The 20,316-nt window shown below is 47.2% G+C and overlaps 1 protein-coding gene across 3 annotated transcripts in view; it reads right to left on the minus strand.

Moving 5' to 3' along the window:
• LOC123753914 (multiple epidermal growth factor-like domains protein 6) overlaps positions 1–20,316 on the minus strand; it is a 62,461-nt gene that overhangs the window by 25,217 nt on the left and 16,928 nt on the right. For all 3 annotated transcript variants that reach the window (XM_069306146.1, XM_069306154.1, XM_045735881.2), the window contains exons 2-7: positions 7,650–8,494; positions 3,252–3,374; positions 3,009–3,125; positions 1,729–1,852; positions 1,296–1,576; positions 524–657 (exon numbers count right to left, since the gene is read on the minus strand). In XM_069306146.1, the coding sequence (XP_069162247.1) occupies positions 524–657; positions 1,296–1,576; positions 1,729–1,852; positions 3,009–3,125; positions 3,252–3,374; positions 7,650–7,836 (966 nt within the window). In that variant the 5' untranslated portion in view covers positions 7,837–8,494. The remainder of the gene's footprint in view (positions 1–523; positions 658–1,295; positions 1,577–1,728; positions 1,853–3,008; positions 3,126–3,251; positions 3,375–7,649; positions 8,495–20,316) is intronic.

The raw sequence follows: 20,316 nt of genomic DNA on the forward strand, positions 1-20,316 counted from the left end.
GGAAACGTCACGCTCTCACGCTCAGTGGTCAAAACAAGACTGGAATGGATCCTGGCAAAACACTGCTAACAAAGATTATTATGCTCGATGCTGTCATTCCTATAATCCTTATGCATCTCCTCCAGCAGTTACCTAGCAATCTACCTCTCATGTATCACTCTGATACCTTTTATGTCTCTCAACTCTATCTATGCTTCAATTTCTAACTTATCCTGCAATCTGTACTAGCTTTTTGTGTTCGCTTTCTCAGTTCTCTTGACTTTAATATCAGGCTGAGGCTCCATCTGCCTTCACTCCCGTGTCCCCCCCACGCTGTACCTCGCTCCCACACTCCCCAGGGGCTCTCCGTGTTCACTCTCACCCCCGCCCTCCTCTGCACCCCCGTGTTCATTCACATACACACATGTTCAAAACAAACCATGTGTGGCTCGACGCAACATTCCATCACTGACGTCACTTGTACCTTAATATCTATCTCAAGCATTATATCTGACAGGTACCGTGAGAGAGGGGAGGTACTCACCTGACAGGTCTTGCCATCCTGCTGGAGGCTGTAGCCAGGGTGGCAGCTGCAGACTGCTCCTGAGACGTGGTCATGGCGACACAGGTGTCCACAGCCGCCGTTGTTGACGAGGCAAGCGTTGACCTCCTCCACCTCTGACGACCCCACAGTGGCGCGGGGCGGGGCGGGGCGGGGGGGAGGAAGAGATGAACAATAAGGTTGTTGTGACTGAGACCCGTCAGAGTGCGGGAGATGATGAACATTAAGGAGGTTGTGACTGAGAACAATAAAGTTGTGACAGACCCGCCACAAGGGAGTTGTTACTCTCTGAGGCGTATGAAGTAAAGTTAGTCATTACCAAATCAGATTTCACAGTTTGTATTTAGTAAAGAGCGCTCGCCTAATATTTTGAAGTTTGTTATTCGGTACAATTTAACAGAAAAAATCTATCTCTATAAGAGTGTATTAATGGTTGTTAGGTCATCCTCGGACGCCATTAACATGAGTTATTGTGAACAACTGTGTTGAGTCTACCTTGATATTACTGTTCTTATTCCCAGAAACATGTATACAGTATACATATATAAATCTTCTGTGACACCAGTAAGCCTTGGTTTACCTTCTTAACACCATAAAATCTTGGTTTATACCTTGTAACACCCAGTAAGTCTTTAGTTTATCTCCTATAAAAGTCATGACTTGGTTTAGCCCCTCTACAAGCAGCAAGTCTTGGTCTAGTGTGTGTCATGGCTGTGTGTCACGGGTACGGCTGTCAGAGGCCCGGAGTACTTACTGTGACACGACCTTCTGTCAGTCGCCAGTTCATAGCCTGGGTAGCACAGGCACTGGAAGGACCCCTGGACGTTGCGGCACTGGTGACTACAGATGCCCGGTGTCGTCTGGCACTCGTCCTGGTCGATACAGGTCGACTGGTCGTCCGCCAGGTCGTACCCTGGTCGACAGGTGCAACGCACCCTTCCCTGGTCGACGTAGCAGCGGTCGTGGCAGCCGCCATTGTCGATGGCACAGGGATTGATGGGAGCGCATCGACGCTTATCCGCCATCAGCTGATACCTGGTCATACAAACGGCAGACTAAAACAGCAGACTGTGAATATTTACTCACAATATTCGAAGACAGTTTATATAGTATATTAAGCACTTGTACACCCCTCATACAACCCCCCAGGAGACAGAGGCTGCCGGAGCAGCAGACGGGACACACACCCTCGTGTGCAGGAGCAGGTGACACGCCCCAGGTGCTCGTGACACAGCTGGTGACACCCGCCATTACGGACCTCGCAGCTCACTCTGGACACGGAGCCGCCGCCGCCGCCTGACGGAGGAAGACCTGTCGGGTCCACCAGGGTTTGTATTATATTATTATCTTCTACATTAGTCTCAAGTTATGCATTATTTATATATATACATATATATAATGTGTGTGTGGCGTCAACTACAAGGTTCCAGGCTAACTCCATAATAGTTCCATCAGTAGGTGTGATAAGAAACAAGAGGGCCGGGAGCTGTAGCAATAGGTCCAGGAGCTGAGGTTCACACTGATATTCACATAATGCTCAATCCATATAGGTGAGTACACGCGCGCGCACATTCACTGTTAGCACTTTCTCCGCTTTATCTATCCTGATAGTATCTATTACCCATCCCCCAGGGTTGCAGCATTAGTTATCACAACATATAACCTCAATATTGACCAAAATCTCTCTCTCCTCCCCCCCCTCTCTCTCTCCCTTTCTATCTTTGTTTTTATTTTTAAACTAAGACTAGGGTTCATAAGGTCTGTCAAATGACGGGCCTAGTGAAATTGCAAGCAAGAGCTGTTATCCTACCTCAGCTCATCTGAAGCCTGTCCTAGACACTCATTAATATGATGAGAATGTACTTTGAATCTATCACGTAGGAAACACTCATAAAAGGAACTTGGTAAAACTGTAAGCAAGGTCTGTAATCCCATCTCAGCTAAATTAAAGCCTACTCCTAGAGGCCCATTTAGTTTACGAGCCCCTCTCTTTCTCTCTATTAACAGCAAAACATATTCTCTCTCTCTCTCTCTCTCTCTCTCTCTCTCTCTCTCTCTCTCTCTCTCTCTCTCTCTCTCTCTCTCTCTCTCTCTCTCTCTCTCTCTCTCTCTCCCTCTCTCTCTCTCTCTCCCTCTCTCTCTCTCTCTCCCTCTCTCTCCCTCTCTCTCTCTCTCTCTCTCTCTCTCTCTCTCTCTCTCTCTCTCTCTCTCTCTCTCTCTCTCTCTCTCTCTCTCTCTCTCTCTCTCTCCCTCTCTCTCTCTCTCTCCCTCTCTCTCTCTCTCTCCCTCTCTCTCTCTCTCTCCCTCTCTCTCTCTCTCTCCCTCTCTCTCTCTCTCTCTCTCTCTCTCTCTCTCTCTCTCTCTCTCTCTCTCTCTCTCTCTCTCTCTCTCACACACACACACACACACACACATACATACACATACACACACACACACACACACACACACACACACACAAACCCACAGGTTCGTCCGTCTGGCAGTAGTGTGTAGTGCGGGAGACAGCGACACTCGTAGGACCCATCAGTGTTGACGCAGGTGTGGGAGCAGCCGCCGTTGTGGTCCTCGCACTCGTCCACCTCTGTAACACAAGGCACTTGCACTCCTCCCCGACCGGACACACTCACATTCCATTACACAAATATATAAACAAATGCGTATTACGCCATTACATTTTCTGCTTAGCAGGTAGCGAGAATGTCTTTACCTTGGCAGGACTTCTTGTCTGGGCGGAGCTTGTATCCTGGGCTGCAGCAGCAGACGAAGGATCCCAGGGTGTTCCTGCACTCCTGCTCACAGCCGCCATTGTCCGTCGCGCACTCGTCCCGGTCTGTGGAGCGGTGGGTCGAGGGTCAGAGAGGTAGTACATACACCGAGGACGGCTGGTGACACAGGGTCAAGTGGTCAGTAGTCACCACTGCCAAACTTTCCAGGTATAGTGAGGATATTCTCTACAACACCAGGATGTTATCAAGTAATTTCACAGTTCCAAGCACCTCATACCACACTGTGATGAATTCCCTCCCCGGTACTGTGAAGTGTTTCCCAGGCACTCTGAGGCACTCTGCCCCAGGCACTCTGAGGCACTCTGCCCCAGGCAAAGGCAGGAACTGTGTTCTGTTCATCCAAGCATTGTTATGCATTCCTCAGGGCGTTATGAGGTTCTCCAGGCACTGTGATGTGCTCACCCCAGGCACTGTGATGTGTTCACCCCGGGCACTGTGATGTGTTCACCCCGGGCACTGTGATTTGTTCACCCCGGGCACTGTGATGTGCTCACCCCGGGCACTGTGATGTGCTCACCCCGGGCACTGTGATGTGTTCACCCCGGGCACTGTGATGTGTTCACCCCGGGCACTGTGATGTGCTCACCCCGGGCACTGTGATGTGTTCACCCCGGGCACTGGGATGTGTTCACCCCGGGCACTGGGATGTGTTCACCCCGGGCACTGGGATGTGTTCACCCCGGGCACTGGGATGTGTTCACCCCGGGCACTGGGATGTGTTCACCCCGGGCACTGGGATGTGTTCACCCCGGGCACTGGGATGTGTTCACCCCGGGCACTGGGATGTGTTCACCCCGGGCACTGTGATGTGCTCACCCCGGGCACTGTGATGTGCTCACCCCGGGCACTGTGATGTGTTCACCCCGGGCACTGTGATGTGTTCACCCCGGGCACTGAGAATATCACCTGGTCAATATTAGGACTAAGTGCCCTACTTATTTACAGAAGCACATTCATGTAGCAGGGGAGTTAAGGGAGAGGGGGGGATGAGGGTAGTGGAGAGGTGGAGGGGGTAGAGAGGGGGGGGGGGTAGACGTGTGCGCCATGTGGTTAGAGTTTAGAGTCAAGTTCCTACTGGTTTTTCACCACTATTCACGATCACCACCATCCCTCTCCCTCCTATCCCCCCCATCCCCACTTCCAATTCCAACCCCACCTTCTCCTTCCTCCTCCTCCACCACCACTCTTTCGCCCCTCGCCACTACCTTCCCTTATAAATCACTAGCCATGCCCCTAATGCCCCCAGAAGCATTAGGTGAAAGAAAATGTGCCCAACCATTTATGTCCCGCCCGGGATTCGAACTCGGAATTCTCGACTGTGCGTCGAGGACGAACCAGACTGTACTACCGGGACCCTAAAATGTGACAGGGAAAGCAGTGTCACGTTTCACTGTAAGCGTTCGATTAGAGAGGAAGCCTTGAAGAAATAGCGGGCAGATTGTCACAAATGCGAAAGGAATGCAGTTGGACTAAGACACTATATCCAGGTATTGCCGTAAGCCTTTTCCAGGCCAAACAGAACGGCTACAATGAAGGTATTTGTAGTAAAGGCATTACGAATGTAAACCTTCAAGTTTACCGTGAAGTCAATCGTGCTGCGACACCCCATGAAAGCCAAATTGAAAGGGGAAAGATGCATTATAATGTTCTCAAGATCACACACGACTCACGCTGATCATGTGTGGCTTGGCTACTGGGTTTCTTAATGGGAGGAACAACTGCCTCGAGCCAATCCTCCGGACCAAGTCATCTCTCAAATATGGTTATAAATAATCAACAGATGCTGAAAGGCATCTAAGGAAGATGATCGTCTTAACGTAAGCTGTCCGAGCCTGCCGCTCTAGAATTATAAATGGGCAAGATGGACGCCAATTGTAAAAGGGAGACGAGGCCATTATAGGAGAAACTGGAGACGAAAGTTCACGGGTCAAGATATGGAGCTTACAAGTAAGGAAAATAAGAGGGTGGTGATTACTAGTCTGAAAAGTCGGAAACGAGTTCATTCGTGACAAACACTGGATCCAAAACATCAATGACAGATGAATGAGGGGCACAACGTCTGGGGCACATTTTCCCACAACCTTATGAACTCTTCTTCCAGTTATGAGAGAGACGATTGTCAAATCTCGGGTTTAACAGTACAGACGGTGCTATGGAGAAGCAGAACGTGACCTCTCATGCCAGTCCACCTCGGAGGTGTGGTCGCCCACGAGTCACACCTGGAGACGGGATGTGTCGAGAAGGTAACAATAATAAACAAATTGGACTTCACTGGCCTGCACCGCCACCCACCATGGAGCCTGACAAGGGCAGGGACCAGCATACAAGCAGCCTCAGGGGGTAACACGAGGGTATACACAGGTGACCACTGAAGGGTCTGTATGGCCACCCAGGAACTCATCACGGTACCAACCCTCACAATGCCCACTTGAAGCAACGCCTATCTAGGGATGCCCGCCAGACAAGATAGTTGATTCAGGCGGGCCTCACTGGACATCCTGTTTTACCCCGATCTCCTCACCGAAGATGTAGTGAGGTGAGGAGATCGTGCTGCGATCTCCCTCTCACTACCTAGAAAGGAAACATATTACATAAGCAACAATAGTAAGAGAAGAGGACCCACCAACAACGCTAGACTTGGTGTTTCCCAACACGAGATACATCCTGACAAAATAGAATACGAGAAGCTTCTAGAAGCTAGTGACCACTGCATTGCTATTATTGAATACATAGTAGAGCTGAAGGAGTTGGTTACACAAAGGAACCTGATGAGAGGCACTTTTTTGCATGAAGTCCAGTAAGAAAGAGAAATGAAAAGAAAGACTGCAAATGAGATGAGACATCTTAATTTGCTGCTAAATGTGCTCGTACAACGGATTGACTTGTCCTCCTTAACAAGGAGGTGGACATTCTGACCCAGACTGGTGGACAGTCTGACCCACTTAGCTGCGGCACCAATCTTGGTGCAAACCTTTGCACTTTTTTAATTTTGGCTTTATGCTTCACAAGGTGCAACCAGGACGCCTTGAAGGAGTCGTGGTTGAGGTTTCTAACGATGTTCTTGTAGTTGCCAGCGTCCCATAATTGGGCCATGTTATTCTGTCATAGTTGAGAGAGAACGAGAATGACCGCCTTAGCCTCAGATCCTGTCCCTCCTGGTGCCTGAGCAACACCCGGTGGAGCCACAGATCTGTGCAGCAGCACTTGACAAAGTCGTCCGAGGCGATAACGCCCTCAACAGCACGGTATTCCTAGTGATAATTGGAAGGTCTGCTGGCACGGAGCTTTCAAGAGGAGGCGATATTTAGAGATCTGGTCCTTAGGTTCAAGTGCCCAGATAGTCAGAGGTGCGACCCTTAGCCTCAAGCGCTGCCGCTGTCTGACTCTGCTAAAGGAACGCCGGCCCTATAATGTGGTGGTGGTGGCGGTGGTGGCTTGGCAGTGGAGCATTACTCCGCCTCTCACGGGAAGTCTGGGGATTCAAACCCCATTTTCAAATATATATAGCACAAATAATTTGTACATAACTGACGGTAATATCGTCAACTTTAGCGGACGGGCTGCGCCTCTCACCGGAGTCGGGGGCATGAGGGCATTGCTGTACCCAGGGCCTACAATGCTCCTAAGACGGCCCTGTCCCAGCCTCTGCTCCAACTAGTGAGCCTGGCCTGCCTACAGCCTCCATAGACTAACTCTCGTGCTTGAGATCCACAGCCTGGAGTTTAAGTGTGCTTATCGACTGATGCTAGATATAGAGTCCAGCCAATCAGGTACGGACGCTGCAGTGTGACGTTACGGGACGATCTTATTGGCCACAAGAGCTTCTAGGAGAGGAACGACGCGTGACTTTAACGCTAGAGAGTGAGCGCCATTTTTGACTGGCCAGAGAAATGTTCTACCTGACCACCATACATTTAAAAAAAATACAAATATACCTAAATACGTCAGATTTACTCGAAGACACACTCGGTTACGAGTACGTATGACCCAAGAAGAGTTGACAAGTGTTAAGAGTGGAGAAAGGTTATCGAGTTATTAGAGCTACCTGAGTGCAAGTGAGGCAATACCAAGAATATCGAAGTTATCTTAACGCACTAACGGTTACACACACACATAGATGTACACAAGAAACGGGTATAAGTTTGACTAACACACCGACGTGTATAAAAAGCACATTTGTTGCAGTCTCAGTAGTCCTTACTGCTGAAGTTGACAGCTGTTCACTCCGCCCCTGACGAATACACTCCAGAGGAAAGAGTACACAGATAAGAGTATTGTTATCATGATGAGCAACAGGTGTTGATAACAGGTGTACTTACCATACTGGCAGCGCGAGCCGTAGAAGCCGTCCGGACAGATGCAGCGGTTGTAGACGCAGTAGCCGCCATTGAAACAGAAGATGCGTGAGTGGGTAGGTGTAGTCTGGGCTAGTAGGACTAGCCCCACCACCGCCCACACCCACGCCCGCACACCGCCTATAATCTCTCGCATTCTTCTACCTCTCATCTCTGACTGCGTCTCTCAAGCAGTCATAAGCGGCACTTGTGGCCTCCCGGATCGCCGCCGCTCATTCTTCTTCCTACACTCAACAATGTTACTTCGTTCCTAATTGTTGTGGCCGCGGTGGTGGTTGTAGAGGCTGTGGTGGTGGTTGTAGAGGCTGTGGTGGTTGTTGTAAAGGCTGTGGTGGTTGTTGTAGAGGTGGTGGTGGTGGTTGTAGAGGCTGTGGTGGTGGTTGTAGAGGCTGTGGTGGTGGTTGTAGAGGCTGAGGGGTCAGACGAGGTTGCAGGCGAACACTGGCTGGTCTCCTAGCCGCCTGCCTTTCATGGTGTCGCTAACCTTACCCCCTTATTGTTTCTTAGTGGCGGCTACGTCTCACCTACACTTCCCGCCCTCAGGCATCATGGCCACCACTCTTGTTGGTGTTCTCTTCCTGTGTCTTGTGTCTTATGTCACCTGTTGGGTTTACACAATCATCACGTGTAGTTGTTTATGTGGTCATCACACACACGGGTTGTTTAACAACACTTTCTCTTGAGATATCGGCCACAACTTGGGCTAAGTTGTCACAACACTGGTATTTAATCAGCTGGTCATCTCAGCGTCTCCCAGGTCTGCTGTAGTGCTTCAAAAATATAATGTTTAATAAACCTTAACAGAAGACCTGAAACAGACGAGAATACTAGTGAGTTTAAGTACAATTTAAAACAATATTACAGTACAATCAGTTAATCATTCAGGCAACAAGTCTCATGGTGAGACTAAGGGCTCAGGCTTCTGTAACTAAACTGAGAGCAGGTCGGACGTTAGCTGTGTCGCTCCCTCTTTTTACAAATTCTAATTCAAATTACCTTCTACAAATTACCTTCTCTAATTACAAAATTACAAATTACCTTCCATTCCATTCTCTTCTCTCCTTAATCTTTACTTTTCCAGGTTTAGTAAAATACCATTATTGTTACGTGCCTGGCTGGTCATGCACAACGTCTCATGCACCCAGTATTCACAACGTTCACAACGTCATTAAACTGACGTACTAAATTGCCGGAACCTAACCTACCCGAGGATCCACCAGTAGAAAACAGGACCACGTCAATTTCGCCAGCCGCTTCTATTTTCCGTACATCAGTTTTTGGCCTCAGGGAAAGGTATATGTCAAAATACGACGTACTATACAGTAGGGCGGGTCGCAATGTTAGTACATGTGCTTTCGTGTTCTTCATGTTACAATATATTTTGCTTGAGGTAAAGATAGATGATGTTTTACCTTGGCGTGTGTGTTTACCCTGGGAGGGGGAGGGGGCGGCGGCCGTGTTCCCCCAACACCCACTTCAGTTCTGGCGCTACAATCTTGAGATCCGATCCTTCAACCGTATTATTGTGGGCCGCGATTGTCTTCCCCCGCCCTCCACCCCCACTACAAGGTATAGCTACACATACCACGTGGTGTTCGTCCCGCCCTGGACTGACATCGGCGCTGACAAGAGTCAGCTGACAGTAGTGTCAGCTGCTTTACCAAGATCCTGGCTTGGGGAAATAGAATTAGAGTTCCAAGTTCCGTGAAGAACAAATAGATGAAGGGCCGCTCGCCAGGTGTTGTGCGGGAGCCCGGGCGGCGCTAGAAGGGACGAGTGGGCGAACTCAATCCCGGATTATGTTCTCCCTTTTGTTCCTAGCTAAGCTGAGTGAAATGTCGTGTTCCCGACCTGAGGCGAGACAGAACCTTTATGGCTTGATCCTCCAGCGCCGTGAGCCTCAGGGGCAGAGCTCATCTTGCCGGAAACGCTGTGCGTACTAGTGACTTTAAGCATAGTATGTACTACCTCTATCATTCTGTTTGTAACTCACTTTGTAAATATTTTTACTTGGATAAACATTATCATCATCCTTGTCATTATTATTATTGAACAAATCCACAGAAGCCATGGTGAGGGTTCGAACACAGGCGCTTTGTGTTCGCCTTAGTCCACTGTACCACGACAGGGTAAAAGAATTGTAACCTGGAATGCTACTGCACCCACAAGGATCCCGAGGCATCTACTGAAGCTTGACCGTGGTGCACACAGTTACCACCATGTGCTCGGGCTGTCAACCAGCAGTACTACCTCTTCTCTTCTGTACTCTCAAGTCAAGATACTTTCTCTACTTCAATACACAGAGAAATCACATTAACTTGATAATAACCACGTTAATGTGATTATTATCATCATTGTTAATCACGATTTATCACGTTAATATGATTTCTGTATTATTATTATTATTATTATTATTATTATTATTATTATTATTATTATTATTATTATTATTATTCCTGGTGGGGGTGGCGGGCCAGGTTACAGTGTGGTGGGCGTCACACACAGCCGCCATTAATGTCTTCCCGAAAATGAAGAAAACCTCATCTTTTTCATTGTCTCGTTTGTTTCCTTATCTTCTATTTTGTGATGAGAAAAATGAGGAGGTGATGTGAAATATAATGAGGAGGAGGAGGAGGGAAGGGGGCTTGCACCAAGAGGGTGTACACAGGAGCAGGTTGCAACATGTGCATACTGTCTGGTGCTCACGGGAACTTTATGACCAATCTCCCGCCACTTGTCTGACCATCCACACCCCTCCGACTCCTCCTACTCCTCCTCCTCCTGTCCCGCCTTCTCAACTTGTTCCGTTTCCTTCTTCACTACACGATCTTGTTTATTTACAGTTTGCCCCGAGGGTGAGTTTATTGGGCTGCATGACTCACCCTGCGAGTAGTATATGCATATCATCCGGACCAGGCAGTGTGGTGTAGTCATTGCGCGAATTGGCTATAGACACATCTGGCAGGTTAGTGAAGCCGAGCCACTACCAGAATATTCAGATTGTAAACTCTGTGATAAACCTCTAATGCATTCACTAAAACACTATATTGTTGAATGTGAAACCGTAAAAGATTTTAGATCTCCTGGCCTATTATATCACCAACTGTGTAACTATTTCATTGACTCGGGTGTTCTGGACGACATCCTAACAATTTATCCAAAATTTGCTTGTCTATTTTAAAGAATGAAGAATTTTATTTAAATTACTTCCAAACTGCATCACTTATGAACCCATCCCTACCCTTGTGTGGCAGTGCACAATAGAAAGTTGTTTTCACATATTCATACATTAAAACATTGATTGTAACCATGATATATATATATATATTATATATATATATATATATATATATATATATATAAATATATATATAAATATATATATATATATATATATATATATATATATATATATATATATATATATATAAATATATATATAAATATATATATATATATATATATATATATATATATATATATATATATATATATATATATATGCCACTTTAGACCTATTGTCTTGTGTACGACCCTGTCCTGCGTGACAGTGAATACCAGCATTATCCTCACTTTAATAAGACTTAATTGAAATCCTCAGATTAGGCAAAATTGTAATTAATTTTGTCAATAAAGATGTTAATAATAATCTCATCATATACTCCCTTCACCCACTTCCCAACCCTGTAGCAAGAACACCCGTTGGGTTGTTCATCCTGTCACTTGTACCCAAACACACCTGGAACTCGAGTAAACACATCGTCAAACACACCTGGATTACAATTTACGAACACTTCCTAATTCAATAATTAAATGTGTTTTCCTAATTAAATGTTGGATTGATTATTGTATTCGAATTTCTAACTTGTCTTAGATGGGTCCAGTCTCTCAGGTAACAGTGTAGGTGGTGTACACCTCTCGTAGCCAAGACTCCGTTCCTTAGCTGGGCGGTCCTTGTAGCCAAGACCACTTCTCAACTGGTATAGAGTCTCTCCCTCGCACACCACTCTTCCCGCCATAATGGTTGAGGTTGTCATGTCAGCAGCAACTGCACGGTGCCAGCGTCCTCACTCGCTCATTGACTTATGTTGCTACCGGAAGCGGCTAGTTTATTATGCACCCCATACTCATTCTCTGAGTGGTAGTTTATTGTGTTTATTTATCTATTTTCTGTGTCTACAGAAAATAACAGATAACCGCTTCGTCTGTGTTTGACATTTGTTATAATGTTACATGGACCCTCCTGGCAGGGAGGTGACGCTACTGCTGCCTTCTGCCTACTGCTCCTTCCCACCCATCATCGCCCCCCCCCCACAAGGAGCAGCACCCAGGGCCTCACTGGACCTCGACCTTGGGGGAGCCACCAGGATCTCCGGCACCACCCCCCCCCCACACACACACTCACCACCTGCTCCACGACCACTGTAGTCTGGAGAATATAATCAACAACAAATAAAGCGGCCGCTACACAGGCTCACAGGTGAAAAAAATAAAATAAACATGCGTGTATAAATCAGATTAGAGGGACTAGTGGGGTGGGACGTGGCCTGCTGGCAGGGCCTCGACGCGCGCGCCAGGACAACACGGCCTCATGGTACAAATACACGTCTAAACATTTAAACATTTGCTGGGACAACGACATGTCAGGCGGTGTGGTCGGTCACCCAGGTGACTACAGTGTCACCTGGTGTACCGTGTGTCACCAAGCGTACAACGTCACCTAGCCTACAGTGTGTCACCAACCCTATAGTATGTCACCTAGCCTATAGTGTCTTCTAACCAGCCCTCCACCGCCCCACCAGCCCAGTATGGCAGTGGAGGGCGAGGTGCCATATTAGGGTGGCAGGGGTTAGGGCGTGCTGGCACCCCAACCTTGAGACCAACAGTGCCAAAGCATCACGTCAGTGCCTCTTCACTACAGTCCAGGGGATGGCACTCTCCTGACTTTTCTTTTACATTTTTAATTTTGCCCCGAGAGTCGAGTTTATTGGGCAGCGCCACTCATCCTGTGAGCGGACACAGCATCCGTCCATAGCTCCCTCTCGCCCCGTCTCTTACTCTCCACCTTCACCCCCCCCCCCCTCCCTGGTCAAAAATATCACTGATGCTCTTAAATATATACAATCAGGACCAGGTGAAGCTGCTAACATTCCGAGGTCAGAGGTCAACAGAAGGCCTCGGCTCAAACTGCTCGTTAACCACTTTAGTAATCACTGCTAAATACTGTACAGCTGCATGCAATGCATATGATGTACATAAAAGTAGCAAACAGAACAGAATAAAGAACTACAATGATTTATATAAAAAAAGGTAATGGCAATCAATGTTATGCAAGTAGGCCTCCTCACAAGTGTAGGCCTATACTAACTGGCCAAACCTGTTCCCCCTGAACCCTTCTCTAGCCCTGAACAGAAGAGGGCAACACCTGTCAGCTCATTGTTCCACCTGTATGAACAATATCTATTTACCCGAGGGCACTCTCTCTATAGGCCTCGACAGGGACAGTAAGCCGGCGGCACGTCAATTTTTGTGTTTATATCGTATTTATCGTTATATATAAAATCCTGATTATGTGACCCACATTGGTGACCCCCCCCCCCCCCCCACCAGGACCTTCTCCAGGAAGGCGACCTCATAGTGGTAGTTCCCTGCACCATCTTTATTCATAGGCTTTATTGTAATTCTATTTTGTTAATATTTTAACCAAAAATTTGATTTTTTAATTCATTCTGTGATTCTTCAACTACTTTACTTACCAAGACAAGTCTTTCTTCACTATGATACTTGAGATATTTTAACAACTTGTGTCTGTATTAAAAAAACTTAAATCAGGACTAAATTATGATGAAAGTTTACATGGAAACGTCCATCATAACTATCACTTAGGACTTATTTCCCGTTTATAAACCTTCTACCCACAAATTATATTATATATATATATATATATATATATATATATATATATATATATATATATATATATATATATATATATATATATATATATATATATATATAAATGTACGAGGAATTAGATTGTCAAAATAATATTTACGTAAACATCAGTGGCACAAGGTCGGCTATATTTATCAGTGACTCGGAAACCAGACGCAGGGTAGGTCAACATGGGCGTGGGGTGGGGCGTGGGGTGGGGCGTAGGGTGGGGCGTGGGACGTGGGGCGTGGGGTGGGATAGGAGTGAAGGAGGAGAGGATGGGGATATCTGAGAGCAATACATGAAATAAATCAATAAAGAATAAATGTTAATTATGGGGTCTTGGAGATGTTGTGACGAGCATAGCTCCCTAGCCACACCCAGAGCCTGGCCAGGTACACAACAGCCACACCCAGAGCCTGGCCAGGTACACAACAGCAGCCACACCCAAAGCCTGGCCAGGTATACGACAGCCACACCCAGAGCCTGGCCAGGTACACAACAGCAGCCACACCCAGAGCCTGGCCAGGTATACGACAGCCACACCCAGAGCCTGGCCAGGTACACAACAGCCACACCCAGAGCCTGGCCAGGTACACAACAGCCACACCCAGAGCCTGGCCAGGTACACAACAGCCACACCCAGAGCCTGGCCAGGTACACAACAGCCACACCCAGAGCCTGGCCAGGTACACAACAGCCACACCCAGAGCCTGGCCAGGTACACAACAGCCACACCCAGAGCCTGGCCAGGTACACAACAACAGCCACACCCAGAGCCTGGCCAGGTACACAACAGCCACACCCAGAGCCTGGCCAGGTACACAACAGCCACACCCAGAGCCTGGCCAGGTACACAACAACAGCCACACCCAGAGCCTGGCCAGGTACACAACAGCCACACCCAGAGCCTGGCCAGGTACACGACAATTCACCCCAATTCCTCCATCTATCATCATTCTATTATGCAGGAAGTACCGCACGTCTATAGGTCATCCAATACTGTTAGCAGACTTGTAGATGTTACCCTTGCTAGGCTTAGGCTCGGCTACAAGTACTTCTGTAACGTTTGTAACATTAGCTAAATGAACTATGGTTCAGTTCCTGAACTCCTTATGTGCCTCTGTGACCCTTTTCACCACCGCCCACGGGAGAGGTATGGGGTACATAATAAAGAAAATTAAATTGAGCATCAGCTCATGAAAACCATCGTTTATGGAGAAGAGGAAGAGGATGTGGCCGGAGCGGGATGTGGTGTGGCCACACCAAGGACAGGAACAAAACAAGGCCACCTTGCTTCACAACACAGTCTACGCGTGTCTCACTCCTCTTGTGTTCTTGCATCCTGTTTCTCATCTGATTCTGGACCTCTCTCTCTCTCTCTCCCTCCCTCTCTGTTTACATCTGTTTTACTCTCTATGCTCGTCTCTACGCCTCCTGCTCTTCTATGCTGTTATCCCACAAGCTTGTGGGCCCCACCACAAGCTTGTGGGCCCCACCACAAGCGTGTGTCTGCCTCACTCACACACTTCGCCTCTACACACTGCTAAACCATTCTCTTACATATACTAAAACAAACCACTGATGTATAATCAATGCATTATTAAAAAATAATAATGCGTTGATTAAACACTGCTAAATTAAATATATATATCGCTAATGACTTGGTAATATGACTGCTTCAGGGCCATTAATGATTCCGTGTGTTCAGTAATGATGGTACACTTACACGCGGTACATCTTTCGTGACGACCGTTCGAGCCGCTCTCAGGCGCGCACACCGTCATCTCTTCACTTAATTCACTCGCAGACAATCGACTTGAGAATGGTCCAGGAAGGACCGAAATGTCGTCGTCCCTTCATTTTCTAGTGTGTGGTCTGTTCAACATGTGTTCACTATTCAACAAATGCTACTCTCAGTACCTTCCACTTGAGCTCGTAATATACCTGGTACTAATCTAGTGAGCCCGTGATGTTTCAAGCGCAGGCTAGACATTATATAAACTTGAATGATTTTGGGTGGATGTAAATAGGAGGTGTCAGGTGTGGGCCAATAGGCCTTCTGCTGTTGCCTTGATTCTTATGTTCTTATGTTCTTCACAGGTCTACACTCAGCCCCTCAGGTCCCTCTACACTCAGCCCCTCAGGTCCCTCTACACTCAGCCCCTCAGGTCCCTCTACACTCAGCCCCTCAGGTCCCTCTACACTCAGCCCCTCAGGTCCCTCTACACTCAGCCCCTCAGGTCCCTCTACACTCAGCCCCTCAGGTCCCTCTACACTCAGCCCCTCAGGTCCCTCTAGTCCCCACCTCTAGTTTCTCATCTTCCTCAATGTGTTTCTTGGTCTAACAAGTGGCCTCAAGCGCCAAGAAGCACTTGATGCATTTCTTTGTATTTTCAATATCGGTCTCATTTGTGTGTGTGTAAAGACAAGGTTTAATGTTGCCAGTGGATCACCTACACTTCCTATTGTTGGTTCTGTAATGTGATTTTTCGAGTTACTGATAGTGGTGGTAGTGATAGATGAGGTGGTGGTAGGCGTGGTATTTAAAGTAGTTGTAGTAGTAATCGCGGTAATAGTGGTAGTAAAAAAAAGTATTGGCAGTTGTACTAGTGGTGGTGGTGGTGGTGGTGGTGGTGGTGGTGGTGGTGGTGGTGGTGGTAGTGGTGGTGGTGGTGGTGGTGGAGGTGGAGGTGGAGGTGGTGGTGGTGGTGGTGGTGGTGGTGGTGGTGGTAGTGGTGGTGGAGGTGGTGGTGGTGGTGGTGGTGGTGGTGGTGGTGGTGGAGGGAGCAACACGTGAAGCAGCAGCTACACCACCATAGAGGCAGGACACACTAGAGGTCCTCAGGGAAGCACACACAGCTCCCCACACACACACACTCGCACCAGATTAAATAATCTGTTAACACCACATACAAGATGATTAAATATAAATATTTAGAGTAGTAATGATTTAAGCTCATCAGTCACGTCACTTGTTTGTGGTCAGCCTCTGGTGCAGGGGATGAGGGGGTGGGGGGGGGGCGTTATCTTCTTGAGGTTATCTTGAGATGATCTCGGGGCTTAGCGTCCCCGCGGCCCGGTCCTCGACCAGGCCTCCTTTCTGTTACACACATCCAGGAAGCAAGCAGCCCGTAGCAGCTGTCTAACTCCCAGGTACCCATTTACTGTTAGGTAACAGGGCATCAGAGTGAAAAAAAAACTTTTTTCTCATTTGTCTCCGCCTCCACCGGGGATCGAACCCGGAACCTCAGGACTACGAATCCGAAGCGCTGTCCACTAAGCTGGCAGGCGTCCTAAGGTAACGAAAATAAAGCAAGACAGAAGGATGGGGCAGACTGGACTGCTATTTCTGGACTGCCAAAAAACCTTTGATACAGTACCACACAGAAGGCTACTATACAAACATGAGAGGCAGCCGGGAGTAGACAAACACATTAACATGGGTAAGGAATTACCCCATGTTCTCATCTATCACACTGTGACAGGTGTCAGAGTTACAGTGAGGAGTCGGAATGACGGAGAGCAACAAGCGAGGTGCCTCAAGGATCGGTGCTGGGTCCCATACCATTCCAAATTTCTGTAAATGACTTGACTGCAGGAGTTGAGTCTTATATGTCGATACCTGGTTGATACCTGGTTGATGGGGTTCTGGGAGTTCTTCTACTCCCTCCTCGATGTTTGCAGATGATGCAAAACTAATGAGGAGGATTGAGACAGATGAGGATTGTAAGATTCTCCAGGATGACTAACGGGTTGCAGAGCTGGTCCGAGAAATGGTTGCTAGAGTTCAACACCAGCAAGTGTAAGGTGATGGAAACGGGATCAGGAGGCAGGAGACCGAAAGGCCAGTACACGATGAAGGGAAACTACCTCCCTATAACGTCTAGAGAGAGAGACCTGGGAGTGGACATAACACCAAAACTAACTGAAGGAAAAGTTAGGACGTTAGGAAAAGTTCAGAAACTTGAATAAGGAATCTTTTAGATCACTGTATACCGCCTATATGAGGCCAGTCTTAGAGTATGCCGCCCCATCGTGGAGCCCCGATCTTAAAAACACAAAAGAAAGCTCGAAAAGGTGCAGAAGTTTACAACGAGACTCGTCCCAGAGCTGTGAGGGATGAGGTACGAAGACAGACTGAAGGAACTAAACCTGACCACGTTAGAAAGGATGAGAGGGGGGACATGATACAGACGTATGAAATACTTAAGAGGGATTGACATGGTGGAAACAGAGGAAATGTTTACAATGAATATCAATAGAACAAGTAGACACGGATGGAAGCTTGAGACTCAGATGTGTCACAGAGATGCTAGGAAGTTTTCTTTTAGTGTGAGGGAAGTGAGTAAATGGACTGACCTAAAGGAGCAGAGTAGAGGCTAACATCATTCATAACTTTAAAAGCTTGTATGACAGGGAAATAATCCAGGGGTCATTGCATTAGACAACCAACGGCTAGAAAAGTGCTCAATCCCTCAGGTACAAATAGGCGAGTACACACACACACACACACACACACACACACACACACACACACACACACACACACACACACACACACACACACACACACACGTATAAGGTAACGGGGAGCAGTAATGGTATCTCTTGAGGAATATAATCTTTGTGCAGGTATGAACAGGCGGCCGTGTTGGTGGTGGTTAAGGTTAGGGGATGGTAGTGCTGTGTGTGTGTGTGTGTGTGTGTGTGTGTGTGTGTGTGTGTGTGTGTGTGTGTGTGTGTGTGTGTGTGTGTGTGTGGTGATCAAGCACACAAACTAGCGGCACTACAACTACCAGAACATTCAGGGTTGCACAAAACCAACTGACAAAAGATCCGGTGTTAATTAACACAGGAAGAGGACTAATATTTTGTGATACAAAGTCTCTTCTTCAAGGAATTGAAAACTCCTGCAAGATCGACAGAACCTCATACTAGCAGTTATAAGTGACGTGATCACTACCATCATAAATATAACCCAGCTCTTAATGGGCGAACATAAACAGTTGTGGTCATGTAACAACGTTGTTAAACAGCTGAATGACAGTAACAATGGTAAAAGTAACGTTGTGGTTTGTTTATGTTTGCATATTGAGAGAGAGGGGGATGAGAGGGAGAGAAATAGGGAGAAAGGAAGGGAAGAAAGAGAGAGAGAGAGAGAGAGAGAGAGAGAGAGAGAGAGAGAGAGAGAGAGAGAGAGAGAGAGAGAGAGAGAGAGAGACAGAGAGAGAGAGGGCCAGGCACCGCCACAACACCTCCCAGAAGGGCAACAAGTCCATGCAGGGAGTCATGACCTGACTGGCTGCTAATCGTCGGTATTAACAACGTCACTCGAACCAGCGATCACGTGGGATTTCTTTGTGGATCTGAGTTGCCGTACAGTCACTTGCTGGACTCCTTTACCTACACCAGAGTGCTGGGGTGCTGGGGTAGACGCATGGTGCTGGGGTGCAGATATGTCAAACTTGAACTGGCTACAGTAGAAGCCTCCAGACTTCCTGTAGGTTCACTGGAACCCCAGGTTCTATAACATTGACAAGTCGTGGTACAGGGGTAAGGTCGTGGCTGGAAGTTTCTTAGTTGCTTGTTCCAGTCACCTCATTGTTCCAGTTGATTTCTTCATTGATACATCACGTTAGCGTAATTTCTGTGTAGCTGACTAAGCCTAAGTACTAAGGGTAAAATATAAGCTAACTACCCTTACTAAGGGTAAGTATATAAGTACTAAGGGTAAAAATATAAGGGTAAAATATAAAATATCCAGGTCAAAATATAACTGGATTCCTCCCAGTTATGTAAACTATCCTCAAGAATCACAAGCCAGATGGTAATGTTTATTAAACACAAAGAACTACAGACAAGCGCACGAACGGCTTCCACTGGATCCGGATTCTCAGGGATTCCTGCACTAAATCTTTCCCTAATTAGAGACACAAGAACGCATCTGTGTAGGTCAGGAGATATGTTGAATTCTTGCCTTAATTGGACATATAAGAACCCGTTTATCAGGCAACTTTTCTCAGACACCAACGCGCGGGAAATTCCGTGACTACGATGTCTAAGTTTTCAATCTTGGTCCGGGATACGATTCGTTGGCGCAGTCGACGCATGCGCAGTGCAGTTGACGCATGCGCAGTGCCGCCTCTCTTTAGGACTCGTCAAGCACTTACGTGTTCACTTACGTAAACCTGTACATCTTCTCTCAATCACGGCGGTTTAGTTGTCATTTATTAAACACTTTATGAGCTCTAGAGCGCTACCAGGTTGTCAGTAACAACAACAACATCCTTGGGTTGTGAAGGTTACAAGGTCGTAAACTCTTTAATAAATACAGCCTAAGTCGCCATGATGGATGCATGATGTACAGGTTTCGTGAGGAGAGACGTGGGCCAGGATTATCAAGACCCGAGCATTATAGGCTCCTCGTTGCCCAAGGTGTCAGACATGAACTATCTAGTCCGGATTCTCAAGGATTCCTAGGCTAATATGTCTCATATAAGCGGAGCTACAAGAACGCACCCGTCTCACCTCGGGTTCACACACACACTGCACTCTTTGTTGATAGTGTTTACCTCAGTAACACAATGTGAATGCTTTTGTTTTATGGTTTAGAAATATTCGTTGGTTATACATGTGAATCTATCGAGTCTATGCACGTCTGTGTGTGTGTGTGTTCACCTAGTTGTGCTTGCGG

The sequence above is a fragment of the Procambarus clarkii genome, chromosome 6, assembly GCF_040958095.1.
Source record: "Procambarus clarkii isolate CNS0578487 chromosome 6, FALCON_Pclarkii_2.0, whole genome shotgun sequence".
Lineage (NCBI taxonomy): Eukaryota > Metazoa > Arthropoda > Malacostraca > Decapoda > Cambaridae > Procambarus > Procambarus clarkii.